The sequence below is a fragment of the Gallus gallus genome, chromosome 18 (genome assembly GCF_016699485.2).
Source record: "Gallus gallus isolate bGalGal1 chromosome 18, bGalGal1.mat.broiler.GRCg7b, whole genome shotgun sequence".
Taxonomy (NCBI): domain Eukaryota; kingdom Metazoa; phylum Chordata; class Aves; order Galliformes; family Phasianidae; genus Gallus; species Gallus gallus.
The window spans coordinates 5,101,198-5,127,863 of record NC_052549.1 but is presented as its reverse complement, the minus strand read 5'-3'; the positions used below and the strand labels follow the sequence as shown (position 1 = coordinate 5,127,863).

Here is a 26,666-nt window from a genome sequence, read left to right as displayed (position 1 = left end):
TCAGCTGTGTGCTGAAGCCCCTCCTTCTCCCACCATCCCACTATACAGGCATGGTTCCCCCCAGTCTATCCACCCCCCCATCGAGCTCCATGTCCCAGCTCCCTGCCCTCCCCACGTAGCTCCCTGAGCACGCAGACCCCCCCCACACCCACACTTGCTTTGCAGCCGCTGCTTTGCTTTGCTGCTCTTGCAGAGCCTGAGCTGCTCCTCGGTGTAATTGGCCCCACGAGGGTTCGTCTGCTCCTGCAGAGCTGTGCAGCTCCTCTCACCACCCCACACCCAGGAGGGCTCACAACCCGCTTGTGTTCCTATGGGGCAAGGTGGGGACAACCACCCCCCAGGAGCAGAGGAGGACACTGAAGGGCTTGGGAGCAGCTCCCGGTGTCCCCAATCCAGCAGGGCCCCCGATGTGAAAGCGGTGCCGTGCGTGAGGTTTGTGTCTCAGCTTCCCTATGGGGAGCTGCTGAGCCCCCATAGAGGTGGAGAGCAGGACTGGGATGGTGAGATACTCAGCCCCACACAGGAGAGGCTCAGACACAGCCAGGCAGTGCTGGAGGGAAACAAGGAACCAAAAGTCATTATTTTTTTTTTCTCTCCATTGTTTTCTTTTCCTTTTTTTTTTTCTTTTTCCTTTTTTTTTAATTTGTAAATGACTCCATGAGAAAGGCTATAACTGCACGTGTGTCTTTGCATGCATTCCCCACGACCCAGGAAAGTATAAAAACAACAGATGAAAAGGAGCATCACCCATACAAATACATACATATCCACCGCCCCCCTGGCTGCCTGTTGGCATCTCAGTGGGCTTCAGCTCCTGGCCCAGCCCCACTGAAGCTGTGGGGTCCCAGGGAGCCTTGGTGCCCGACCCCCCCACTGCCCATTGCAAATTACACCGAGGCTATGTCTCGTTTTATTTCGTAAGGCTGGTTTATTGACTCTGGTGCTACAGCTACACTCCTGCTATGTTACTCACAACAACAATCCTAAGTGCTTCTGCAACCGAAAGAGAAAATCTTTACAATCTCCCATTTCTTTTTGGCGAGTCTAAGACACACAGCACTGACACTACAGCTTGTCCTTACCCCTACTCAGCAGCTACGTCACCCAAACCACCCGTGGGGAAGAGGAGCAGAGGGATCCAAGAGCTTTGGGTCACGTTTCGGCACAGTTTGGCTGCAGGAACGGTGCTGACATTGACGTGGAGTTGGGTGACCCAATGCTGACCAAAGCCACTGTGCAGGTCTTGGTTTGCAGAACGACTAACATAAGCCCAAGTACAAAACAACCCCAACCTACATTTCCCCTACCCCACTCTGAAAAGAGGTCCTAATGCTAAAAATATAGGTTTCTTTGAATATATAATATATAATAGATTATATAAAAACATCTAAAGAGGCAGACTGAATGCACGGATCTTTCCTTCTTCCCCAGGCACAAGTCAGGAGGGAGGTTGAACTTGGAGAATCCAGAGGGGACTCTGTTTGCCTGCTAACTAATTAGCTACACCTACAAACGAACTCGGACAGAAAGAGAGAGAAGAACAGAGAGAAGAAGGAGTGAGAAGATTGCACGTCGTCTATGGAGTCCGAAGCCACCAGGAATCTTGTCTGTTGGGTCTGCAGAGGAGGACTGTATGCCGTGTCCATTTCCATGCAAGGAAAAGTGGGAATGTACATTTTGTTCCTGAAAAAGTAAAAAAATAAGTACTGTTCTATCTCTTCTCTTGAGGAAAGCGGTGGACCTCGGGCTTCTGGTGTGTCCTTTGAAGATATTTCAAGCAATTTTTTGTGTTACTGTGTTCTCCCCGTTGGTGTGTCTATGAATAAACCCTACCACGAAGCTGATCAAGCTGCTGGGGGAGTCTGTCCGTAGAAAATATTGTCCATTGCAAGTTCCAGCAGCACAAAGGGAGCGTCCTCCCAAAGCCCCCATGGGTTTGGTTCGGTCCTTTGCTTATAGAAAGGATCCCACAGCGCTCCATTCGTTGACGTCTGCGGGCAGCGAGGCGTCACCGAGCTCAAACAGCTGCTCCATGCTGACAGAGCCGGACAGGTACTCATTGCCATCGTCATCCCAGGGGTGCTGCAGGAAGGAGGTGGCCATGAAGGTCTCGTCAAAGTCCAGGTTGTTGTGGTTGGGCTCGGTGAGGGGCTGCTCGGGCCCGGCCACGCACCACTCCTGTGCACCGTCGTGGTATCCGTGGCCCGTCAGGTCAACATCACGCCCAATGGGGCTGATGGGCGGCGTGAGCTCCAGCTCCTCAAACGTGGTGAAATCTCCATTGAGGTTGGTGTCAAAGACGACCTCCCAGTCGAAGTTGCCCTTCAGCGAGCCCAGCTCGGTCTGCTCCTCCTGGGTGAGCAGGGCCGTGTTGAGCAGCCGGGCCGCCTTGGCCGTGCGTTTGGGTAAGGGCTGCTTGCGCTTGCGGCCGCTCTTCCCATCCCAACTCTGCTCTCCGGTGACCTCTTCAAACTCCTTCAGCAGCTGCTGGGACTCCGTGTTGACGTTGAGGACGTTGCCGTTGGCGCAGCTGGAAGGCAGCGGCCCGCCGACGCCGCACGCTTGGTGCTGGGCCCTGTTGGTGAAGGCCGGGTGGATCTGCACCGGGGGCATCCGCCGCTTCTTGAAGGCCCCGTTCATCAGCCGGTCGGCGTACTGAGGGTCGATCTTCCAAAAGCCGCCTTTCCCCGGCTCGTCCTTCTCGCGGGGCACTTTGATGAAGCACTTGTTCAAGGACAGGTTGTGTCGGATGGAGTTCTGCACCCAGAAGAGAAAAGAGAGAGGTTGAGCGTTGCCTCCTGCGCGGCTGTACGTCATCGGCTGGGATGCTGGGGGAGAATAAGGCAGAAATGACGCTGTCACGACATCCAGGCCGTGTGCCCAACAGGAACTTCCCTCTTTGGGTTTCCAGTGTCATTTTCCTCCCTCCCAGCCAAGCAAGAAGCAGTAGGAGGCAAGGCTTTGAGCCAGGACTCGCCAGCCATCATGAAGGAAACTCTCCTTGGCTGTAAAGTGGGGCCACGGGGCTTGAGCGCCGGGAGAGACAGGCCAGGCCCACTCTAGGAGCTCTTGTTCTGCATAGAGGCTGGGGAGGGAGAGGAGGGACTCACAGCCGTGGCCCCATGGCCCCGTTTCAAACAGCAGTGCATGGCAACACCACGGGGTTGGCGTCATCCATCCCTGTACCCCCAAAGGTCGTTTGTGCCAATTGCTGGGGGCAAGGGGAGGTGGGCAAAGCCACCCTGGGCTATCTGCCCCTAGAGGTGCCTCCTGGCCCAGGATGTGTGAAATCACCACATCTTCATCAGCCACAGCTCAAAGTAGCTGGAGAAAGGAAAAAAAGAAAGAAAGAAAAAGAGGAGTTTCTGCTCCCGTCGAGCTGTTCTGCAGCCCTGAATGTGCCTAGAGTGATGTGAATAATCAGAAAGGAAACTCAGTTATCGGGTAAATAACACAGCGTTGGGCTCCACAAAAGCCAAGACTGTATTAAGAGATTGGATATGGTAGAGGGCTTTTTTTTTTTTTTTTTTTTTTTTTAATGTTGCCTGGATATCTTTATGCTTATTCATCCATAATCCGTAGTGCCGAGTAGGAAAAACAAGGCTTGAATGCTCAGAGCTGTTGAAAAACACACACACGCACACACACACATAGGGCACACACACAACAAAACCCAGCGCTGGGCTGGAGCTCCTTGGGCGCGCTGGCTCCCCTCCAAAGCACTCAGCTCCCACAGGAATAGATCCATCTCCCCCCGGAGTGCGGGTGGGATGACCTTTCGAGGCTGTCTGCTCATAGGGGAGCTGGGGTAGGGGAGGAGAAAACGGCCTTGAAAAGAAAGAAAAGGGGTTGGGGGGGGAGAGGGAGAAAGAAAGGAAGAGGGAAAACAGAGAAAGGGGGGGGGAAAAGAGGGAGAAAGAAAGGAAGAGGGAAAAAAAGGAGAAAGGGGGGAAAAAAGGAAGTGAGAGAGGGGGAAAGGGGATAAAAAAAGGGAATGAGGGGGGAAAGAAAGAACGAGAAAGAAAAAAAGGAAGAAAAGAAGGGAAAACAAAGAGAAAGGAAGAAGAAAAGGGAGGAAAGAGAGGGGAAAAAAAGAAAGAAAAAGGGGAAAAAAAGAGAAAAGTGAAAAAAGAAGAAGGGAAGAAGGGGAATCACAGACAAACACTGTGATCCCCACAAACATCCCAGGCTGCAGTGATTCCAAGTTTACCATTCAATGACATTTTACGAGGCTCAGAGCTCTGTGGGCTGCATTCCGGGCTCCCCATCTCCCCCCCCATCTCCCCCCCATCTCCCCTCCCCATCCCACGTCTCATTCAGCCCCGGCCACCCTTCGTTACATGGACATATTTATCATTCCTCCCTGCCACAATCCCGCGAACCCCCTGCGTGTCTGCGGGGAGGGATTGAAAACCCTTCTTTCTTTCTTTTTTTAATAAACACATTTAATTAAAACCACGGTGATTAGCCAGCCGGGAGCTCGCAGAGCAAAGTCAACATGCTGGCACGGTGCTGCTCCCCCCCCCCCCCCCCCTTCCCCAAAAGACCCCCACCAGTGATGCGCAGTGCCCCAATGTACCCATCTGCCAGAGCTGTGCTGCTCTATGGGGTGGCCCTGGGGACAACACAGGGCAGTGCAGGGAGGATCTTGGGGGGGGGTCCAGGTGCTGTCCTCACCAGGAGGATGCAGGTGCCACGTGGTCCTGGAGGGTAAGGGGTTCCCTGCCCCAGAATGGGCTTTGGGAGCTGCTGGAGACGTGGGGAGAGGGCAGCCTGGGGGGTTTGCAGTGTCTTTGCCCTGTGCTGCCCAGCACTGCAGATGGGGTGTGGGAATTATGTGGGATCTGTGGAGGTTCTCCCTGCTCTGCTGCATCCCGAATGCCTCACAGACAATGGGGGGCACAGAGATGGGTGGGCTGGGAAAAACCCCCGGGTTCAGCTGCTGAGAGCTGTCCCCCACCTCTGGGGATGGGTTCATTTGAGATACGGGACAGCCCGGCCTCTCTCTGAGGCCTCCCATCTCATGACAGTGATGGAGTCTCCTTGACCTGTCCAAGAGAAGCAACCTCCCCTCCCCTCTGCTCGCAGAGCTGCAGCGTTTCTGCTCTGAGCCTCCCCAAGGGGGGGTTTATCCAACGCGCAGCATCACCCCGTGAGCCCTCCCCGTCCCTCTCCTCGGCACTCAGAGCCTCAGAATGGGGGTTTCACACACACTGAGCTCCAAGGGGGGCTGCAGAAAGGTGGAGCTGAGGACAGAGACATCCACGTGCCAGAGCCGAGCACGCGCCTCCCCGCTCCTAAAATGGCCCTGGGCTGTCCCCTGTAATGGCTCCTTCCCTCCGCCAGCCCTGCACGCGCAATCCCCGTCCCAAAGCCGCTTCATCCATCCCCCCTCTCCCATCTCAGACCCCAAAGCGCCCACCTGCCAGGTGGGGTCGGCGTGTCGGAAGTAGCAGAAGTTGTCGGTAATCCACTTGTAGATGGCGGACAGGGTGATTTTGGTCTTCTTGCTGGCTTCCATCGCCATGCAGATGAGAGTGGCGTAGGAGTAGGGCGGCTTCACGTGCGGGTTGGTCTTGTAGTCGATGTCCTCGGGCGGCTGAGCCTGCAAAGCCGGGTGTGCCGTCCTCGAGGTGGAGGAGGAGGTGGGTTTGCCCGGGGTGTGGGGCATCCCCATACACGCCGGGTCGGCCGCCAGGGGCGAGCACGGAGCGGCGAAGCCGGGGACGTGGTGGCAATCGTGAGGATCGGGGCCGCTGGGGCACGAGGAGGATTTGCCCACGTTGGCGTTGATGATGGAGAACTCCTGCAGCCACTGCAGGCTGGTCAGGCTGTCGTCCAGGTTGCTCGAGTCGCCCATGCCGCCCTGCTGCCCCTCGGCCGCCCGCAGGCTCAGCCAGCCCTCAGCCATGCCCGGGCGCTGCGGCAGCTCCAGCATCCACGGGGAGCAGCGCCGGGAGGGGACGGGACGGTCCTGCAATGACATTGGGGAGGGGGCGGGGGGGCGGTCAGGCCGTGCGAGGTGCAGCCGCTCTCGGCAGCCCAAAGCCTCCAGACAAGCGGTAGGAACCTGAGCCCACCCCTGAGCGAGCTGACGGGCTCAGCCCTCGGCCCTTCTTGCTGGGTCGGTGCTCAGCCCCCAGCGTGGCCACGAGGCCGTCACCCAATGCCGCCCGGTGTCACCCGGCGAGGGGGCGGCCCCTGAGCCGGCCTGGGCAGTGGCAGCCCTTCGGGCAGCAGCCGTTGGGCTGTGGGTTCCACCATTCAAATGATGCAGCCCCCAACAGTCGGGGGGCCGGGGAAGGGGGGGGGGGGGGGGGGGTTCCCTGCTGCCCCAAAAGGAGCAACCCCCCCCAAAATGGGCTCAGCACAGCGAGAGCCCTTCCGGCTCTCAGCTCCCATCGCCTCCGCCGGCTGCAGCCGGGAGGGGGGAGAGGACGGGGAGAACGGAAATGAATGACCCCCAACCCCCCCCAGCCCCCCTCCCAGCCCCGATGCCGACGTGCCGCCCCCCGACGCCCCCATTGGGGCTGCCCCATAGCGCAGCCCCCCGTCCCACCGCGCTGCCCCTTACCCCGTCCCAGCGACGTCCCCCGGCTCCCAAAGTTCACGGGAGAGCGGGAAGCTTCTGGAAACACCGGCCAGGAAAAACACAAACCCACGCACGCGAACCCCCCGGCTGTGGCCGCAGGGAAGGCGGAGGGGGGGGGGGGGGATCCCCTTTTCCCCCTTACGGATGAGTTGCGCCCCCGGCGCCGCCCGCCCCGCCGCCGTGATTTGCCGGCAGCGCAGCGCCCGCCATTAAGTAGCGGCTCCGCAAGGCTTCCCGCGTTGCCACGGCGACGCTCCGCCCCGTAAACAGCTTCGCGCCTCCCGATTGGCTGCCGCGTTGCCATGGCGAGGAGCTGTTAGCCGCCGCTTCGCCCCTTTCTCCCGGCGGGTGGGGGCTGAGCGGCGGGCGGCGCTGCGGGCTCCGCGTCGGCACCCATCGCCCTCCATCCACAGCGGCCGTGCGGAGCTCGGAGCCGGGCTCGGAAAGACCCCGGGTTTGGGGTCCACGGGATACCGCCCGGCCTCACACAGCGACTCCGGACGCTTTGTATGGACGTCAGATACCCTTTATTAAACGTACTCTTCAAACCCATGACATGCTGGAAGCAGAGTCGGAAGCGGCGATCGGTCTGGTTTTCCTTCCTTCTATCCCCGCCGGGAGGAGGGCTGCCCTGCGGGAATAGGGGCTGCTGCCCCCCACCCCACACCGGGGGGTGCAGCCACAAAACCCCCCCCCGCTCACCTGCCAGGACCCTCCGCAGCAATGGCTGCCCCCCCCCCTCTCCCCATAGACACCCCATAGACACAGACAGCTCCTGAGCTGAGCGGGCCGCGTCGGGATGCTGAGGTCCCCCCCAGGTGTGTGGCTGCCATCCCTGCGCCCCTCCGGGCCCCGCGTGCCCATAGAGCAAAAGCCACGTGCGCAGCCCAGCGCCGGCTGCAGGGATGGCGATGGAGGGGGGCGGGGGCAGCTGCGGTCCCCTCTGTCCATCCCCGCTACTCGATGTGATGGTCAGAGCGGGGCAGGGCGACTGCGGGACGATTTTGGCACTTGTTCCAGACAGAGGGCACAGCCCCGAGCCCTGAGCTCACGGCGTGGTGGAAGACAGTGAAGTTAAACCGGTGATGCCCCGGGCGGTGCCGGGGGGGACGAGGTCCCCTGCCACGCACCCCATCCCTGGGCACCAGACACCCTGCGGGAACCCACACGCTGCCCAGGAGGAGAGGAGGGACGGGGGGGAGCTCCATCTCCACCAATGGGGACAGCCCACGGCGTGGCCCGGGGACGTGTCAGCATCCCGGGGGGGTCCAGCCCCCCCCCCCCCCCCCACGGTCACCAGAGTGAACCTTGGCTGCTAATGCTGACACTCATCCTTAACTCCCATCTGTGGGCGCTTTCCTGCCATCGTTCCCCTCTGGCTCTGCCCCAAGACCCCACGCGGGGCAGGAGGAGGACCCCAGCCCAAGCTCGGTGTGGAAAGGGGAAGGGAAGGTGCTGACGGAGGGGCTCCGAGGTGACGCGGCACCCGGCTGTCCTGCAGTGGGGGACAGGGAGGAAAATTCGAGGTTACCATCATTCCAATGGCCGAAGGTGGAGGTGGCAGTGCCCGGGACTCTCTGTGTATGGCAGGGGGGGGCTGCGTGTCCCCCAGGCTGAGCCCACCCACGGGCAGTGCTCCCGTGGCTGCTGCCTGCTCCGGGTGGCTGGTGCCGGGGGGAGCACGAGAGCCACACATTGGTGTTGGCTGCCTCTGGGCCTGGGAGAGAAAACAGGGGGTTAGAAGCTGATCACCTGGAACTGCAACCCCAACACCCCCAGGGGAGCAGAGACCCTCCGTGCTGGGGGACGCGGCGCTGCCGAGGTGGGCAGTTTAGTTGGAAAGCCCAAATCTCTGTTCCCATGCTAGAACGTTGCATCAGACAGGGAGGGGTTCCCCTTCCAGCACCACGAGGCTGCCCCTTTGCAGGGCCAGATGTGGGTGCCCTGACATGGGACAGGGCAAGGGGGGAGCACCGTGGAGCTTGGCTGGGTTTTAACAACCCGAACCTCTCCCCTACTCCCTCATCCCACTAAGGGGTGTCACCCGGGGCGCGTGGGGACCGCCAGCTCTCGTACCTATTCCTCAATGTCAATGGGGCAGGAGTCCGGCACTGCAGCTATATGGCAGGGAGAGACCAGAAGGCACACGGTGAGTGTGAGAGGCACGGCATCACGGCACGCAGGAGCACAGGGGACTGGTGCTGGGGCTGCTCCCCTATAGGGATGGTATGGGAGAAGGAGGCACTGCTGATGGGCACTGGGGGCGTCACAGATGGTGACCCCGGGGCTTCGTGCTGAGGACGATGGAGCACCTCTGCCCGTGGATGGGCAGAGATTGGGATGTGCTCAGCACCACCTACACCACAATGGGCAACATGGTGCTGCTGGAAGGGGTGCACCCACAAAGCACATCACGGTGAGGTTCAGCCCCACGCCCAGGGCAGCTCTGAGCCCCAGGGGCTGCGTGGGGGCACCCCCAGGCTAAGGGAGAGCACCGAGGCTTTGTCAGAGGGAGCAACAACGTCCCCACTGAGTGCTGATGTATGGGAGGTGATGGCTGCGATTCCCAATGGCTTTACACAGAGAGCTGGAGCTCAGATCCTGGAGGGACCGGGTAATTAAAGACGACCACACACACAGGCACGCAGCAATCGCATTAAGGGCTCCATATTGCATAAGTCACCCTGCTGCCTCTGTATAAATGCAGGGCACCCTGGAAAGGCTCCCAGGGGGCAATGCCAGGAGCTGGGTGTGGGGACACAGCCACGCACCCATCCCTGCTGTGCCTCATCCCAGCAGAGGCTGCGGCTGCAGCCTGAGGATGCTCTGCCCCAGGGAACCCTCCTGGGGACACAGGTCTGTGGGTTTGGCTCAAACCCTGCATCCTAAGCCCCCAGAACGTGGCATTTTGACTCTTCCCGAAGCATTTTCCCACCAGATTGAAACCTGGAAAGATTTCACAGCAGTGCTAGGGGTGGACAAGCATTTCCACATCGATAAGCCACGTCCTGCACCTTCATTCATTACAGAGAGAGCAAAAAACGGCCCACGGATCTAATCACAGCTAAACCAGTCTCTAAACCCTCTCCGGTCAAGGTGATAGAAAGCTTTCAAGGTACTCCAAGGGAAAAATCCCTGTTGCTCGTGTCTGTCCTGTGGATGCGCTCACATCTGAGCCTGCCAGAGTCGGGAGGGAAACACTGCCCTGGTTCACTGCTAAAAGCCTTACAGCCTTCAACTCTGCCAAAGCTCTGGCACCGGTGCACCCAAACCGGCCCAGCACCACCGCTGTGAACGTGAAGTCGTGCTTCAGATTACCTCTGGTGCAAAGCCAGCTGGTGAGCGCAGGCTGAGTGCAGCTGGGGCTCAGTGAGGAAGCAGCCGCCCCCCTCCCAGCAAACAAAACCAAAACTGCCCAACACTGATGGCCGCTGGTAAAGGACCAGCGTGGGTCATCCCAGTTCATTCCGTGACCCCCTGCCCCGTGGCACCCCGGCTGCAGGGAGCACGTTGCGTTCTCCAAACCCTCAAGGCAGAGCCCCTGCCTTCCCTGCATGCCTCCAGCTGTGCTCCCATCCCTACTGCCATCCTGCGGCACTGCAGCCCAGGCAGCCCCTTCCCCGCTCTTCCCATCAGCCCCAGAGGCAATGCCTACAAAGGGTTCGCAAGCAGAGCAGCCGCCGGGCAAACGCAAGGACCAAAGGATGGAGACCTCATCCTTCTCTGCCAGAGCATCTCCGCGGCTGCTTGGGCTGCAAAGCTCTCCATCCCTCAGCACGACGGAGGGGGATGCACTCGGGGATGGCTTTGGCACCAAAAGGGGCACCTGAGGGATGCCAGGTGCTGCTGGAGGGGCACGGGGCAGCCGTGGCGGGTGCCTGTTCCTCTGCAAGAGCCTCGCTGTGTTTCTCCCAAGCAGAAACCACCAGGAACAGGGCAGCTGGGAGGCGAGGCAGTGGCGTGGGAAGCTTTCCCAGAGGGGATGGGGAAGGAAGGGCATTCCCCACCCAGTGGGGCCAGGCTGTTCTTACTCCCCCTACCCCTCCCTCCCCCCCCATTCCCCTTCTCCAGCCCCTGCCAACAAATCTGCCTAAAGTGACAGGCAGGGGCAGAGTTGCTTTCAGCTTGTCCACAAATGTATTGCCACGGAGCTGAACAAGAAGGCTCCTCTTGGCTTTTTTACCCCCATTTGTATCCCTCTGCGCTGACGGAGAGGAGCCTGCCGTAGCTGCAGGTCCCCTGCCCTTGTTGTCAATACATTTGTCACCTTTCAGCAACTCTGGGCAAGGAGGGGGACACAAGCACAGGCAGAGAAAACCGTGTTGGCACAGAGTGAACATGAACTTCCACATGGACGGAGGAGGCTGGGGTGGGGAGAAAGAAGAGAGAAAAGGGATGGAGAGAAGGAGCAAAGAAACAGAGGAAAGGCAGAAGGGGAGGGGAGAAATAGCGTGAAAAGATGGAGAAGAGGGATGGAGCTTTGGGGCTGTGCTGGGGGACGTCAGGACCTGGAGAGCCTTATCCCCCTGGTTGATGAGAAGGGAAGGCAGGCAGCTCAGTGTCCCAATCCAGCAGCTCCTGGCCAAGCCTGGAGCATCTCTGCTTCATGTCCTGACCCAAAATACTGCAAACCACACCGTGGGCTCTGGTTGTGCCATGCAGTCACTTGTGGGGAGGCTGGTGCCTGTCCAGGAGCGATGTCCCAGCAGACACCAAACCCCTCAGCGAAGCACATCTGTAGGCACTGTGGTGGGGACAGAAGGACACCCAGACCAAGGGGTGGTTATGTGCCAGCAGAACGGGTTGTGAGGACCACTGGGAGGGGATGGGGTGGAGATGGATGTGATGGAGATGAAGGGATCCGAAGGGCAGGGGCGATGCAGGGAGGAGTGGAAGCATCCCCCCCACCCCAAGTTCATGTTCAGCAGGTGGCCACTCACCAGGTAAGCAGGCCTCAGAGCACAGCTTATTGTCCAGCGCTTTCACGTGTGCGATGCCCAAGTCATTGTTATTGTCACACCTCAGACCGAGGAAAGCGCCTGTCCTCGGGCCTGGAAGGGAGTTAACGCAGTTAGCGCGGCGGGGTGCACGTGGGGAGGGGGGCATGGGGATTCTCCTCTCCCCACCTCCTTTCAAACAAAGCAAACAGACAAAGCACCGAGCCGCTCCTTCCTCGAGCTGGGGGCTCACAGCCCCTTGCTCTGGCACTGTCAGTGCAGCCGCGGGGATGCCAAGGAAGCTGAATAGCCAAGCTTTGCAAGGGGCGTGGAGGTTTTGGGGGGCAAGAGAGGCAACTCTGCTTCTTAGCACCAGATACATGACAAGAGACCGGCTCTTGGGTGATGTGCATCCATAAGATGCAGGCAACAGAGCTGCGGGGGGGGAAGGGCATCCCAAATAGCACCGGCAGCACTGCTGATAGCACGTATGGGTTCATGTCCTAAGGCGTCAAAGCTGGAGGCTTCCCACGAGCACCTTAATTCCTGGTGCCTGATCAAGCAGGCTTAGAGCTGAGCCAAGCTCCCCATGAGGAAGGTGGTGCTGGCATTTGGGGTGCTAGGAAAGGCCAGGAGCAGCCCCACTTTCTCCCTGCCTGGGCCTCACCATGGACAAGAGCCTTCCTGCAGGACAGGGGCTGTGCTTTGCTCTTTTGGCTGATGACAAGACAGCCAGGCTCATGGTTGTCAGCCTGGCTGATAGTCCAGATTGAAAGGGAAAGAGGTCTGATGCCTTTTTGTTATCGAGAGCCTTGCAAACACAGGAGGGGGCACAGTGGGGGGCTTCCTGTCTCTCCAAAGTAACCCAAGCCATGTGGCACAGGGGAAGCAACATCTTTCCTTGGCTATTTGAGTGCACGGGAGGAAGCAAGAGGAGCCTTCAGTGTGCACATGTTGACTTGTGAAAGCACACTGAGGACAAGCAAACAGAAATAAAAAGAGGAAAGTAGCCCAAAAGGAACAGTTTTGCAACCCCTTCCGACGGAAACCAGCACAGATGGGGATAATGAAGGGAGAGGCTTTCAGAGATGCTGAGAGACCTTCTTGGCAAGGAAAAAAAAACCTCTCAAAGACACTTTCTCACTTGGCACCCTGGAAGCAGCTCCAGCTGCATCCCACGGAGGGACTGCAGGAGCATCACCCTTCCTGCACGGACAGCCCTCGGGGAGCTGCTGCTCACCCAGGTGCTGCATCACCTCAGCACAGCCCATGCATGGGACATTTTGCCCCACTGGGTACCTGGTTCCACACTGCCACCTATCCTGCTGCAGGGATTCACATCCTAAGCTCCAGTCGTCACCTGCTGCGTGCCCCAGGGTCCCCATGGCCACCCAGCTGTCCCCATCCTGCTAGTGTCTGACCCATCCAGAGGCAACTCCACTGTGCCAGTGCTTCCCCAGCCCTGGTGCCTCCAAAGCAGCCGGTGCTCTCCCCTATGACACAAGAACCGAGGACAGCACAGCATCACCCCGCCAGTGACACCGAACAGAAAGTGGAGGGGAAAAACAGCAATCTGGGCCTTTTACCATCTTCCTGTGTGGGTGACACATCCTCATCCTCCAGCACGTCATTGCCCTGTGGCACAGAGAGGCAGCGGCTGTCAGCGCCATGGGGCACCCCACAGCACTGGGAGCGCCGGCTCCCCGCACCGCGCCGTACCTCAGCATCGTGCTCCTCAGCTGAGATGCTGACAAAGTTTAAATCTGGGGACTCCACAGGTGTCGACTGCAGGAACAAGTGGGAAAGGAGGGGGGGAAAAAAAAGCATTAAATTATTTTCTTTGAAAAAAGCAATGGTGTTGCACGAGGGCTGTCACCCCCCGTACCTCTCCATCAGAGGCGGTGGCACTGGCGGCTGCAGGCGAGGGGAGCATGTCCCCTTCTTCCTCTGTGCCAGGGGCCACGTAGGAGCCAGACATGGAAGAGACGGTGTCGGTGCTGATCTGTGAGTGTTGGCTCTGGGAGGATGCCATGGACATGACAGACTGGGCCAGGCTGCTGCTGGCAGCTTCTGAAGGGAGCACAGCACCGGGTAATTAGAAGAAGGTCACCGGGTAATTAGAAGCAGGTCTAACAAGGTCTAACAAGAGGAGTGGGACACGGAGCAAGGGCCGTGCTAACCCTCTGAGGCCATGGAGGTCACTGTCAGATGTACCTTCTGGAGACGAGATGGTGGAGGACAGCGGGGTCCCGGTGCACGAGGACTGGTCAATGGCTCCTGATGAAGACAGCGTGAGGTTCTCGCTCTCTGGTGTCATGCCACACTCCTGGAAGAAGAGCTGGTGGGTGGGAGCCTTTGTGGGGTGTTTTAGGAAGGGATAGAGCCACTTGCTGCTGGGGATGGCACCAAGCTGGTGCAGATCCAGATCTCTCAGGCATTCACCCAAAGGATGCCCAGGAGAGGAAAAACCCACATCCAGACTCTGTAGTCTCCAAGAGGATAAATAAGTTCTCCCAAAAACCTGTGCCTCTGCAAACCTCCTCACCCAAGGGCACACAGAATGCTCACCTCCTCCAGCCGGGCAGGGGATTTCCTCCTGGAGACCCTCGGCTCTGACTCAGTACACGACTTCTCATCCTCCTCTTCGGGCAGGATGGAGGAGTTCTGGGATACCGACCTACAGAGCAGAGGAGTAGAATAGAGGGGTCACCCTCCCCACATCTCCCCCCGCACCTCCCACACCATTATTACTCACTTAGAGAGGCTTTTCTTCAGCTTGAGCCCTGGTGGGGCACATTCTGAGAGCCGCTCAAGGGGTGAGAGGGCCCGCAGGGGGGGCAGGCGGCCGGTACTGCTGTAGGAGGGCAGTGGTCCTGCACCGGGGGGGCCCTCCCCAAGCATCCGCATCGGCCCTGCACCCGGCGAGGGCGTCAGTGGCCCATTGAGGGCCTCAAGCAGCGACACCACCTCGTAGCCTGGGGGGATGTTCTCTGAGGACTGTGAAGGGGGAAATGGGGTGAGAGCCCCCCCTAGTTGTTACACTGCCCCCCCCATGTCCATTCCCATCCAAAAACTGGAGGCCAGGCAAACTCTCTGCTCCCATGAAAGCTCCAAATCTGTGGTCTTTCCAACCAACCAGGCATTATTATATCAGCCGGGCAATGCTGTCTCCTACCACACTTTTTGCAGTTTTCTAGCCTGCATTTTTGCTTGCATTTCCCAGCTTGCATTTAAAAACCCTTGCCCCCCCCCCCCCATTTCCAACCCCAGCACTTCCCAACCCACCCCGGTGGGGCACCCGAAGCTCTCCTGAGCGCTGACCGAGTGCTCTTCAGAGTCAGAGGTCTGTGAGGAGATGATGGGGTTGAAGCTGGTGGGTGAGAGGGGCCCCAGCTTTTTCCTCATGGCTCGGATTTGAAGCAAGGCTCGGAAAGCTGGGTAAGAGGAAAAAGGGGAGGAAGAGACATAGGTTGAAAACTGGGACTGGTGCGTCCCAAAGAAGCTCTAAAGCCCACAAAAGCCACCCTGCTCTGGAGCCTGAGGCTCTCCCAGGGGCACCATGGGACGCAGAAACAAGGTGGGAGCTCCTCCCTTACGCAGCCTGCAGATGGGGCAGTTGTTGGCCTGGTAGCGCAGGGTGTCAGCACAGGTGTTGCAGAGGCAGAGGTGGCGGCAGGGCAGGATGAGGGTGTCGCGGACATCCGAGAGGCAGACGACGCACTCAGCGCTGTTATCGCTCACCTCATCCTCAGCGACCTGCATGACAGGGAGGTAAGAGCCACTTGGGCCTGGGGCACGGTTAGGGTCACATCTGAGGGATCTGACCCATGCTATAGTAGTGGGAGAGGGACAGTGAAAGGCCCAGGGCAGCTGGGTGCAGCTGACAGCCCTCTACCTTGGAGTCCTGTGTGTTGTACTTGTTCTCGATGCCATAGATCTCCTGTAAGAGGTAGCTCACCCCGTCCACCTGGAAGCACACAGGGAAGGTGAGGACTGGGGACACGGTGTGACCAGTTCCCACAGGGACACCCAGGGCTGCAGTTCACTCACCACTTGCTTCTGCTTGAGGGGCTTCACGCAGAAAGTGCCATCAGCATGCTGGGGGAGAAAATAAAGAGGTGGACCCCCCCTGGGATTGCCCCAGTACACCCAAGTGCCTGCCTGCCCCCTGCTCCCATTGCACCTTCATGAGTGGCCCCAAAGCAGCCCAAACCCCATCCTGAGCTCTGGGGAGATTCCCCTGGCTAGGATCTGGGAGGGGGCAGGATGGCCCCAACCCCACACTCACCTTCTCAAAGGTTGCCAGCAGCACGTGGCTGTGCCCGGCGTGCTCTGCAAGACACAAGGAGTAGGCAAGCTGAGGGCACGGAGAGCCATGGTGGCACAGAGGGTGAGTCCCCATGAGGAGAAGGGGGATGGCATGAGGGCAGGTGCTGCCTGACTGTGCTGCCAGCACAGCCCATGGCAGCAAGGAAAATGGATTTCCCCTCTCTCACCATCGCCTTCATCCACCACTGCATGTACCACCATAGGGAACACTTCCCGGTCCAGGTCAAAGCCCAGCTGTGAACAGACCAAAGGAAAAGCTTGCTCAGGAGCAGCAAGGAGAGAGGCTTCATGTCCCATTCATAATGAACAGTTCCCAACAGATGAGCTGCAGCCCCAAGCCTTGCAAACACTCCCTGGCCGTGATCACACCAAGGGAAATGAGTTCCTGTGAGTGCTCCCAGCCAGTCTGCAGCCAGCAGTGTTTTAGAGCCATTTCTACAGCTATTTAGAACTGCAGGGATCACATACCCTCCCCCTTTCCCTGCTGCTGCAGGGGACAGTAAGGGCTGGCAGCACTCACCTCCTCCTCGGTCCATTCAGAGGGGTCAACAGTGTGGGAGGGCACACAGAACTGCTGGCACACACCCCGCTTGTAGTGCACTGTCTCCGACTGCAGGCTGGTGTCCCTGGGGACGTAGCTGTCCCTCGGAGAAAGGACAGGGTAAGCAGCGCCACCATCCCCACACTCCTCCAGCTCATGGAGAATAGGGGAGCAAGCAGAACTGGTTCTCTGCTTTCCTGCTGGATGTGTCTGAGGGCTGGGGCAAGAAGTCCTAAAAAAGGGCTAAAATAATCCATGGGGCAAGAGGGCACAGTGACAACCCTGGTAGGAAAAGGATGGCGCATGGTCTCAGCTCCAACACAGAGGGAATAGAAGCGAAACAGGACTGGAGTGTGTGGTGGCTGCAGAGATCTTGGCCATACGGGGCCAGTGATGGGGATGGACTTGCAGGGGTGAGGAGCCCACCTGCAGCCTCGGCATGGCCACAGCAGGGAGATGTTCCAAGCCCACCAGCAGAGCCCCGGCCCCTGGCTGGGGGTCACACCATGCTGGGAGGACGCATGTCAGGCTGGGGCTCCTCACCTCGCCACCCCGTTGTGGAACTCCTCACTGGCCTGGTAGTAGATGGTTATGGCCACGCGGGCATCTGTGTCAAAGGTGAACTCCACATTGTAGTGCACCTTGGCTTTGCTGACCTCTTCCCCTGGGGTCTTCACCTCCTCCGAACACCTGGGGAACACAGAGGGTGTCACCAAAGTCCCCTCACCACCCAACAAACAGCTTTTAGGGACTGACCGCCCTCCTGCAGGGGAAACTAAGGCACACCAGGAGTTGCAGCCAAGGGCAAGGCTGCAGAAGGAGGGGTGCTGCAGGTGGCTCTCAGCCCTAATCCCAAACCTCAGCTTCACCCTGGCAAAGCCTTTAGCAGAACTGGGGGAAGGAAGAAAAAAGCAAATCTCTTCAAAGGCAGTGCTAAGCCCTGCTTAATCCTGCCAGGCTGCAAGTGCGGCCCAGTGCAACCTAGTGTGGCCTACTGCAGCCCAGTGCGGCCTAATGCGGCCCAGTGCGGCCTAACGTGGCCTAGTGCGGCCTAATGCGGCCCAGTGCGGCCTAATGCGGCCCAGTGCGGCCTAATGCGGCCCAGTGCAGCCATGAAGGCCGCAGGGAGGGCTGTTCAGGGGTAGGGACAGCTTTGCCCCCTCTGGTATGATGCAGTGGGGTGGGCCCATCCCTGGGCGCTCACTTGACGAGGCGCAGCGTGTCCTTGCGGATGTTGATCAGGCTCCGGAGGGTCTTCACGGGTTCCTGAGGAGGTGGAGCAGCGTAAGGGAACTGAGGATGAGAGAGACACAGTTACGTGGCCGCAGCCCTGGTCCACTGTGATGGTGAAGCCACTCCCCGCCCTTCAGAGCCCCCAGAGCAGCCCCCGGTCAGTGCTGCAGGACAATGCACCTCTGGGATGGGCAAAGCTATACTGAAGGGTAGCATCTCCCCTGCAGCCAAACCCCAAAGCCATCACACACGCCAACACAGGGGCTGTTCTCTTACATAGCCGCATTCACTGGGAGCTGGTTCGTTTTTTACTATGGGGGCTTTAAATACCCCAGCCATCCACAATGGGGCTTAACCAGATCCCAGCACTCCCCCTCCCAAGACACAGCAGACCACACACCCATGCTCAAATACGCAGCAGTACAGCAACAGGAACATCACCCTGCAGGGGACAGCTTTCCAGGGGACCAGCACACACATAAGGGTTGTTTCAAACCTCTTTGGGTGTAGGATGAGGGGAAATAGGGTCGAGGTGCACGGCTGCCTTCCCCCAGACCTGCAGGCAGCTGCTGTGTATTTTTAGCCTGCTGATGCGGCACAGAGCTGATGGACAAGGCTGGGCAGAGGGAGCACGGAGCTATCTCTGTGCCTGGCAGCAAAGAACAGACACACATTCCTCTGTTTTTGTCCAGCGATGGATGGGATTTGGGCTGTGGGGTCCTCATCAGCCTCTGTGTCCACACTGGGAGTTGATGGGGCGGCTGGGCAGGCAGCAATGCTCTGAGGGAGCGAGTAGAGGTGTCATACCACCCTCCAAGGTGACCTTGTGCTTCTCACATCACCTGCAGCCACCACGGGGGCTGCAGGGCTTGCTGGTAAGAGGAACACTGCAGCAGAGTGGGGATACCCCCTTCTTGGCACTGCAGCCACCCAAGGGAGATGGGAGATACTGGAAGGGACACAAGGACCTCTCTGCATCTCCCCCCATTTCTGCCACTCCTTCAGATGTCTCCCAGGTGGAGACACTGACCTCCCCTGGGGACTCTGTAAATGCGGAGTGACAGGAGCTAGGAGCAGCTTATGTTGGGATTAATGCCCGGCTCGCCAACGAGCTGTCACTGAATGCCAAGGGGACAGCCAAGCACCAGGAGAGCCCCGAGTGCCTGCACAGATGACAGATACTGGCAAAAGCCAAAGAGGTTTGGGTTTAACTGGTGCTTTGGGACAGGGACCAAACCAAACCGAGCTGCCTGGGTCCCCTCATGCTTGGGTCTCCTTGTCCCTCCCGGTGCCCATTTTCCATGTTCCAGGCGCCCTCACGTGGGAAAGTCACTGCTACTTTCCCTGTGGCTGCTGGGAAAGTGGGGCTCAGTGGGGCAGGGGACAGGCAGGACCCCGTGGCCAGCAGGGTCTCACAAGCAGCAGGACCCCAGGGACAGCAGGATGGTCCCTCTTGTTCCCGTAGCTCTGATCCTGATGGCCACGGGCAGGCTGAACCCAGGCTAGAGTTGCTCAGCCCAAAGGACCACGCATGGGTGGTGGGTGGCACAGGGCGCTTTGAGGATTAATCCATGGCACCTTGAAATTACCACACTCTCCCTTCCCTTGAGGGAGGAGAAAAGGGCTGCTGAGTCATTAATCTGGAGTTAATGAGATTTGTAACGAGTCACGAGCACTGCACGGGCACTGGCAGAACTGCCTGGTACGGCTGGAAGGGAGCAAATGCCTGAGAGCCAAGCATGACCCGCAGCCCTGACCCACACAAGGAGAAGCTCATGGGCTGGACCTACACCACGGCACGATCCATCTTCCACCACAAAGCAATCCAACCTGTCTGCTCATTCACACCTTGGCATACTCAAAACATCCCACGGCCCCACTAGGCTGTCCAGGACCAATGGGTGCAGCACAGCACTCATGGATGGGTGGTGGAGGAGCACCCAGCGCATGCCCCGGGGCACATCACCCACATCTAGCCCTTGTGGGGGCCCTTCTGGCCACCCGCACGAGTTTGGGGTTGCAGGCAGGGGCTGGTGGTTTGGCTGGGCAGAATGGGGAAGCGCTGCAGGCAAATTTCTTGCTACAGAAACTGTTCGGTTGTCACCGTTGGGCTCCTTCACACCCATGTGTGGGCCTCTTTTTGGTGGTTTGGTTGGGTTTTTTTTTAAATGCAATTTTGCAAGCCAGATTTGCACAGTCACAAAAGGGGCATTTAGAGGAGTTTTTCAATCCCCTTGATTTAAATCAAGCTGAAATGCAACAGGAAAAAAAACCCTCGCTCCAACCACTGCTCCCTCTCAGAACACAGTCCACACATCCCTCGTGATGTTTAATGGGAACTGGCCTGGATCAAAGTCAAAAAATCCCCTCAAAAATATTCCTTGGGTTTTTTTTTTTTGCAAGCACACACGGGTGGTTTTCATGTCACCACACTCTGCAGAGACCCCTCCCCGTCCCCTGCATCAATGCAAAAGCTCCCCGTGTGCCAGCATGGCACCTCCCTGCAGCTCAGTGATGTTTAACGGTTCACCCCAGCTGCACAGCTTAGAGAGGATTGAGGACAATTTTTCCAAGACATTAGGCTCTCAGCTCTTCGAGGACTTCAAAGGAGCCCAAAATAAAACCCCCAGCAAAAAGCATCGGCATCCTCCGACATTTCCAGCCCAACCACATCTCTGTCACAGCAGCCCAGAACACAAAATAGCAGCCAAGAAAAGGTTTGGAGGCAGCATCGGAGATACCTACATTGTTTCTGCCCCAGTGCCAAGTCCAGGTGCCACGCAGGACTCCCTGACCCCCACTCCTCGCACACCCCATGACACCAAACCTCCCCCCATGCATGGGGACAGCAGCCCCAGAGCAGAGTGCAGCCGCCTGCATCCGGTGCTAATTAAGCCTGAGCAATGTGATTTCATTTGCAATGCTATATTAATTCTTTCTGCTGTTTCCAAGCTGTTCATTTGCCTTCCCTGCTGCTCCTGACAGTCTGCTGTCAGGATTCCTGACATAGGAACTGCACGGTGGGCAGTTTTGAGGCTTTTACTGTAGTCAAGAGGCTACTCTTGACTCACGGTTGGAGCAAGGGCATGAAAGCCAAGTGTTCCTTACTGGGTAAGCAGGCAGCAAGGAGAGGAACATCCAAAAGTTGCACTGTCTGGAGTGGGCAAGCTCATCTGGACTCAATAGTGAAGCAATTTGGATGGCAATAGTGGTGCCATCAGATTCCTCACCTTGAATTTTTTGCTGCCTGACCCAGAGATTTGGAGAACACAGAAACTAAGGGCTTCTCAAGCCTGAACTACTCATTGCAGCTACCGCTGCCCTTCAGATGAACACAAAGCAGCAAGCACAGGACTGCCTGCATCTCATGGGAAAGAGCTGAACCGCACTCATTTACCAGCAGCAGTTGGAAGGAAAAGTGCTGCAGGCTGCGGGGCCAAGCAGAGGGGCAGATGGACAACAGCAGAGCAGCACTGAAGGGAGATGGCACCCATCGCCCCATCCTGACAGTGCTCCCAGCCACTCACAAACCCACCCACCAGCTCAGAGAGAGGGGGGGGGGACCTGGCAGTAACTTCCAGTCCCGCAGATGGATGGACAGCCCCAGAGGGGACATGGATCAGGACCCACAGGGACAGACTGCAGCAAGCGCTCAGCCTTTATATTAGACATCAGAGAATCCACTGGGCCCACCCCCGTTGCGCTTGGCTGTCTCTGCCCTCGTGCAGGATGGAGAGCGGGCAGACAGGCAGACAGACAGCAGGCAGAGCCCCCTCCCACTGATCCCTACCACCACGGGCCGGTTCCCCAAGAAGTTGAGGTCGCTGTTCTCGCCGAAGAGGTAACCCTCGGGGTGCGTCGAGTCGAACTTCTCGCCTCCCATGATGAAGTGGTTGGCAAAGTAGCTCCCTGGGGAGGAAACACAGAGCGTGGCTGAGCACGGGGGGCGCACAGAGCTCCTGAGCCCTCAGCAGCAACGCCACCACAAAGCCACAGATGGCTCCGAGTGGTTTTGTCCCCACGGCCACCCCGCGGGGACATGGGGATGCAGTGCTCCAGATAGGAAAAGCCGACCATCAATTATTGATGTCTGCTGCTTTCTGGTCCCATTTTCCACGTGCATAATTTATGGGTGGCTCCCACGAGAAGGATGCAGCCACGTGAAAAAGCCCAAGAGCAAAGCACAGCTGGAGGGGGGGGTACCAGAGCCATCCTGAGCTTCTCGTGACATTGACTTTGGAGAAGAGGAGACAGAAAAAGGCGGCGTTCAAACCTGCAGGAAAGCATCCAGGCAGTGGGGGGAAAGCTGAAAAGCAGAGCACAGATTGTGCAATAGCTGCAATCATGGCTTGCTGGAGGCTCCCACAGTGTAACCCTAAACCCAGTACCAGCTATGAGGACCAAGCTGCCGTCACCCAACCTCCACACTGGGGGCTGAGAGCACCCTTGGGTGCTGCAGGCTCCCACGGCATGGCTGCATCCCTCAGCATCCCTTTGGCAGCTCCTGGGATGCAGTCCTGACCTCACTGCTTCCAGGCACGCAGCCTCGCAGTCGGCTCATACATTTTACATGGGCTGAGTGCTGCAGCCATCAGCGGCAGCAAGAGAGATTAAAGAGGCAGGAGGTAAAAACCTGGCGATTTTGTCTTCCCCACGGGAAGGAGGGCGAGCAGAAGGCGCTGAGCTCCGAGTTGTGCCAGCCTCTGCCCCATAAACCATTGGGACACCAGCAGCACAGAGCCAGCGACTGCAGGCACATCAGACAGGGAAGCACCTCTCCAGCGAAAGCCCTCTTATTATCGGCTAATTATAATCCCTTCCCCAACACCTGCCCCAGGGGAAGGAGAGCCTGTCAAGGACAGTTACGTTGCCGAGGGAAAGCTGAGCTTTAATGAGATATTAAACTTCAGAGGCCCAGAGAACGTGTGGGAACGGCTGTGTGCAAGGGGGACCGAGCGGCTGCTCAATAGGAGTAAAACCAAATTGCTCAATGATCCCAGCAAACAAAACCACATCCACACGCCTGCCAGCACCGCGCTGCAGGATCTGCCCAGGCACAGCAAACGCTGCTAATGCCGTCAGCCCCTTTTCTCCTTGAGCATCTCCTTGGGGGGGGTCAACGGGGTCCCCCCCAGACCACTGACCCACGGCCAGGTGCTTGTGTTTCTGTGTCCCTGCTTCCCCAATGGCAGTGAGGAGCTGCGCACTGCGGGCTGTTTCATCCTCAATTTAATTTGCTTTGGAGAGGGAGGAGAAACCAATCCCTGGCTGAGGATCTGCTGTGTCAGCCCTCGCCCCACAGCCACAGGAACCCATGGGGTGTCCCCGGTACACGGGGTGTCCCCGCCGGGCTGACCCCTTCATCCTGTCCCCAGCCTGTGGGTCAGCATCAGCCTCAGCCAGGGACTGGGACTGCAAGCAGGGACCTGCCCCAACGTGGGGACCCTGCAGCTGTCCCCACACCAAGCAGCCATAAAACAGCCCCAAATCATTCTCCCTTCCAACCTCCCTGCCAGGTTTGAGCCGCTAAAACAAATCCCAGCCTTCGCTTCAAAATATTAGCTTGAACTAATCTTATTTGTGCCCTGCCCAGAGGAGATGGAGACCCCCGGGAGGAGAAAAGGAAACGTCTGATGGGTACAGGGAGAGGCTGCAGCATCACCCCACAGTCACATCCACAGAGAGGGCTGTGCCCCACAGCCCCACGCTGCCCTATTCCCAAGCTGGTGGCTGCTTCCACAAGCACTCAATGCAATCGCTGCCAGCAGTGCCAGAGGCAAATCCCTCTCGGATTAAAAGCAGGACAGCCCTAATCTCCTGCAGTCACCAGCCTGCATGCAGTGCAGATGACCCCGTCCCTTCCTGTCACCTGGCCACCTCCTGCCCTCTCCCTGAGGATACGGCCCCACGGCTCTGCCATTGGGCACACCTCAAACCGCACTGAGCACACCTGAAAACCTCAATTTCTCCCTGAAAGCTGTGGGCAAGCATCAGCCTGACAGCCTCTTCCAGCTGAGATGCATCCGGGGATGCTCAGCTAGGCGTAATCGCTACCCTGGGGCAGGGACAACATTCCCCAACACAAAAACCCTATATGCACACAGAGCTCCTTGCTGACAGCATGAGGCCCCTGCCAGAGCCACAGAGGGGCTCGTCTGGCTCCAGCTGGCATCAAGGTGATGGAGGCCTTCAGACTGCACAGAAGCAGGAGCTGGGGAAGCCCCAGGGCTGACAGCGTCAGCTGCCTCAGCCCCCGGTGAGCCCCCAGCAGATGTGCAGCCCTGGTCCAGCTGGGCTGAGGGGTTCAAATCAAACAGAGAAGAGCCAGGCACGGCTTTCAGGACCAGGGTAGGGTTTGCGCTGGCTCTGATTCTTCCTAAGGAGGTCTTTATTCGTAATTAGCAAGTAATTTGTCACAGCGCTAACGATCCGAGCATTTACCTTTATCCTATTAACTACCGAAATAGTTACCTATTAATAATATTCCGTGCCGCAAGGATGCCGTGGCAGCCCCCATAGTGCTCCCGGCCACCATCCTCAGATACCCCTATTTCTGCAGTGCTCCCCGAGGACACAGCTCCATTGCTGCGACCCCCGACACACACTCACACGGTCGTCCCCCCCCCCTCCCCGCGGTCACCAGCTCCATCCAACCGAGGCACGGAGGGGAGGGACCAATTTTCCAAGGTCACGCACAAGGTTTGAGACAGGGCTGGATTCGGGGCGGCGCAGACATCCCCGCTGTGCTTCGGGGAGGGCAGAGGAACCCGACGGGCAGAGCTGGGGGGCTGCTATGGGGCAGAGCAGAGGGGAAGGAGGGGTCCCCTCCGATCCCTCCCACCCCATCCTCCTGCATCCTCCCGGGAATTTAAACCCGAACAGCCAGCAACTCCGTGAGGAGCTATAAAGAGAGCGACGGCTTTCAGATCCTGTATCCAAATAATCAGGGAATTAAAGTAGCGGCAACTCGGGCAAGTTGTAGGGGCTGAGCTAGCGACGGGGCTCCTGGAAATGGGGAGCCCCAAGGATGTTCCCAGGGATTTCCCTGCCTCCTGCGCGTCCCCCAGCACCAACCCCATAATTCTGGGGCTTTCAGGCTAAGTGTTGGGGTGCCCAGGGGCATCCCCGACCCAGCGAGGCTGCGGGATGAAGGGAAACCCTCCATACGCGGAACAAGGTCGCACCGCGTCCCCCCCCCCCTCCCCAGCGCGGAGCAGAACCGGCACCCCCCCCCGCTTACCGGATTTCGGGGGGTACCTATAGACGGAATTAGCGGGGACGTCCACCTCCTCCACCCCTGCGTTTTGTCGGCTGGTCAGAGCCCCCATGGCCGGGCCGGGCTCAGCGGGCGCCCTCCGGCCCGGGACCGGCACCGGGGCTGAGCGGCGGCGGCCCCCGCCCGCAGCATCCCCCGCGCTGCGCCGCGCCCGGCACCGCCTCCGCGTTAGCGCCGGGGCTGCTGCGCCAATGCGGGGCCGGGCCGGGCCCATCCGCCCCGCCCGCTCGGCTCAGCACGGCGCGGTGCGGGGGTACCGCTGTCCCCGGTATGACCCGTTTGCCTTCTTCTCTTGTCCGCCGAGACACCCCCCCAGGTGGCCCCGGTAGTACCCCCGTACAGCAGCCCGCCGTCCCCACCTGCCCCTGCTGTCACCCTCCTCCCACCCGCACCCCCAGCAGCAATCCCATCCCCAGGGACCCCCAACGCAGGGATGGGGACGACGTGGACCGCTCCACCCTCCATCCTGCGGTGTCCCCTGGGGGAAGCCGAGTCCCCCCCCTTCCTTCTTGCACCCAGAGGTCACCCAGAGCCACAGCACAGCCCGGGTGCCCAACACAGAGCAGATGGGAGCACTGAGCACCTTCGGGTTTTCCCTTTGAAGGGGGAAGGCCAAAAACGCCGGTGATGAATTAATCCTGCAGCGCCAGTTAGTGGAGCGTCACATGATTTTGATTCGAGTTGATAACATGAGTGCTATAAATACCAAAGCGGAGATGTGTGGGGAGGCAGATGAGCTGCCCCGATGTCCTCAGCTACTCAGCAGTGCCGACCCCAGGGCTCCCCACCTGGTGCCCCCCTGCACAGGGCCATGCATGCCTCCCTCCCCCGATGCTCTGCTTTTTGCCAGCACAGCCCTGGGCACAGCTGAGAAAAGCCAAAGCACACAGTGTGTGTGTGGGGGGGGGGGGGGGTTGGTTCCCGCAGCCTGACTGCATCTCACTGCCCCCACCCCAGGAATCACAGCCCACATCTCACCCGCTGAACCCTGCAGCTGCAATCGGTGGAGATGGTTGCACAGAGGGAGCTGAGGCTCCATGGGTCTCATAAAGGCTTAGGAAAGCGGGTCGGCTCCTGGCTCAGGTCATGCAGAACAAAGCATCCCCCCCCAGACCCCGTAATACACTCCCGTATATCTGCACAGACAGCCCAGAGTGGCCCCACGGGGCAAAATTCATCCCTGGACCCATTCCTCTGCCTCCTTGCAGCCACCAACAGCCCCAGCAGGGACGAGAGCCTGGGTGAGATGGAGCCGGCACACGTCATTAGCAGCACACAACAGACTGCAGGGCTTTAGTGCAGACAATAACTCAAAGTTAGCCCCGTAAAGATCCATAAAGCAGTGCTCATTACACCGCTGTGTGCTGTGTGCTGCACGGCTCGTGGCTTTTTTTCAGCGCTGTGCTGCTGCAGCAGAGGATTTTGTAGGACAGTGCCGCAGTGGAGCGAGGAGTGCAGGCACTGACAGCACAGCTCGGGGAGCTCTGCTTCCCTTCTGCTCTGCCCCATCCATATCAGCCCCAGGCATGCAGACAGCCCCGATAAACCGCAGTAATGTGGGGAAGAGGGGGAAGAATCCGATGCACAAAGAAAAAGCAGTTTTAAACCCCAAAGGGCGCCTGCAGCTGTGTGGGATGCGGGTCCAAAGAGCTCATGCTGCTCTGAGCCCCGCAGTGCTTCCCAGGGATGTATGGCATGTGCCTGGGTGCACGGGGGAAACTGAGGCACGGCGGTTTGCTCACAGCACTGTAGTTAAAC

The 26,666-nt window shown here is 58.7% G+C and overlaps 3 protein-coding genes across 7 annotated transcripts; all 3 read right to left on the bottom strand.

Annotated features, from left to right (window-relative positions):
• Positions 1-903: 903 nt before the first annotated feature.
• Positions 904-6,848, bottom strand: FOXJ1 (forkhead box J1). The gene is made up of 3 exons (NM_001321535.2): positions 6,575-6,848; positions 5,423-5,974; positions 904-2,757 (listed from the first exon to the last, which is right to left on the bottom strand). The coding sequence occupies exons 2-3, from the start codon at positions 5,936-5,938 to the stop codon at positions 1,954-1,956; spliced, it is 1,320 nt and encodes a 439-aa protein (NP_001308464.2). The 5' UTR covers positions 5,939-5,974; positions 6,575-6,848; the 3' UTR covers positions 904-1,953.
• A 248-nt stretch (positions 6,849-7,096) lies between these two features.
• Positions 7,097-25,143, bottom strand: RNF157 (ring finger protein 157). 5 transcript variants are annotated; one of them, XM_015295309.4, is made up of 20 exons: positions 24,873-25,143; positions 21,423-21,541; positions 17,604-17,692; positions 16,943-17,089; positions 16,379-16,496; positions 16,026-16,092; positions 15,818-15,861; positions 15,580-15,627; positions 15,425-15,496; positions 15,126-15,285; positions 14,815-14,963; positions 14,285-14,526; positions 14,098-14,206; positions 13,744-13,855; positions 13,415-13,599; positions 13,249-13,314; positions 13,116-13,164; positions 11,533-11,643; positions 8,669-8,709; positions 7,097-8,309 (listed from the first exon to the last, which is right to left on the bottom strand). In XM_015295309.4, exons 1-19 carry the CDS (start codon positions 25,120-25,122, stop codon positions 8,669-8,671), a joined length of 2,178 nt encoding a protein of 725 aa, XP_015150795.2. In that variant the 5' UTR covers positions 25,123-25,143; the 3' UTR covers positions 7,097-8,309. The 5 variants fall into 5 exon arrangements, with proteins under 5 accessions (XP_015150795.2, XP_015150797.2, XP_015150796.2 ...); XM_015295311.4 differs by having other exon boundaries at positions 14,851-14,963; XM_015295310.4 differs by having other exon boundaries at positions 17,604-17,665.
• On the bottom strand, positions 8,717-11,526 carry LOC121107123. Its single transcript, XM_040649678.1, has one exon. It carries the CDS (start codon positions 10,590-10,592, stop codon positions 9,684-9,686), a length of 909 nt encoding a protein of 302 aa, XP_040505612.1. The 5' UTR covers positions 10,593-11,526; the 3' UTR covers positions 8,717-9,683.
• Positions 25,144-26,666: the final 1,523 nt, after the last annotated feature.

What these genes read in the sequence shown, in the direction of transcription:
- FOXJ1 (NM_001321535.2), bottom strand. Translation starts at nt 5,938, where the DNA reads ATGCTGGAGCTGCCGCAGCGCCCGGGCATGGCTGAGGGCTGGCTGAGC. An exon ending in ACGCCGACCCCACCTGGCAG is followed by an intron (nt 2,758 to 5,422) that starts GTGGGCGCTTTG and finishes TTCTGGGTGCAG; the next exon opens with AACTCCATCCGACACAACCT.
- LOC121107123 (XM_040649678.1), bottom strand. Translation starts at nt 10,592, where the DNA reads ATGCCCTTCCTTCCCCATCCCCTCTGGGAAAGCTTCCCACGCCACTGC.
- RNF157 (XM_015295309.4), bottom strand. Translation starts at nt 25,122, where the DNA reads ATGGGCCCGGCCCGGCCCCGCATTGGCGCAGCAGCCCCGGCGCTAACG. An exon ending in CTGCCCCATCTGCAGGCTGC is followed by an intron (nt 14,964 to 15,125) that starts GTAAGGGAGGAG and finishes CCTCTTACCCAG; the next exon opens with CTTTCCGAGCCTTGCTTCAA. An exon ending in CACCATCTCGTCTCCAGAAG is followed by an intron (nt 13,600 to 13,743) that starts GTACATCTGACA and finishes TGCTCCCTTCAG; the next exon opens with AAGCTGCCAGCAGCAGCCTG.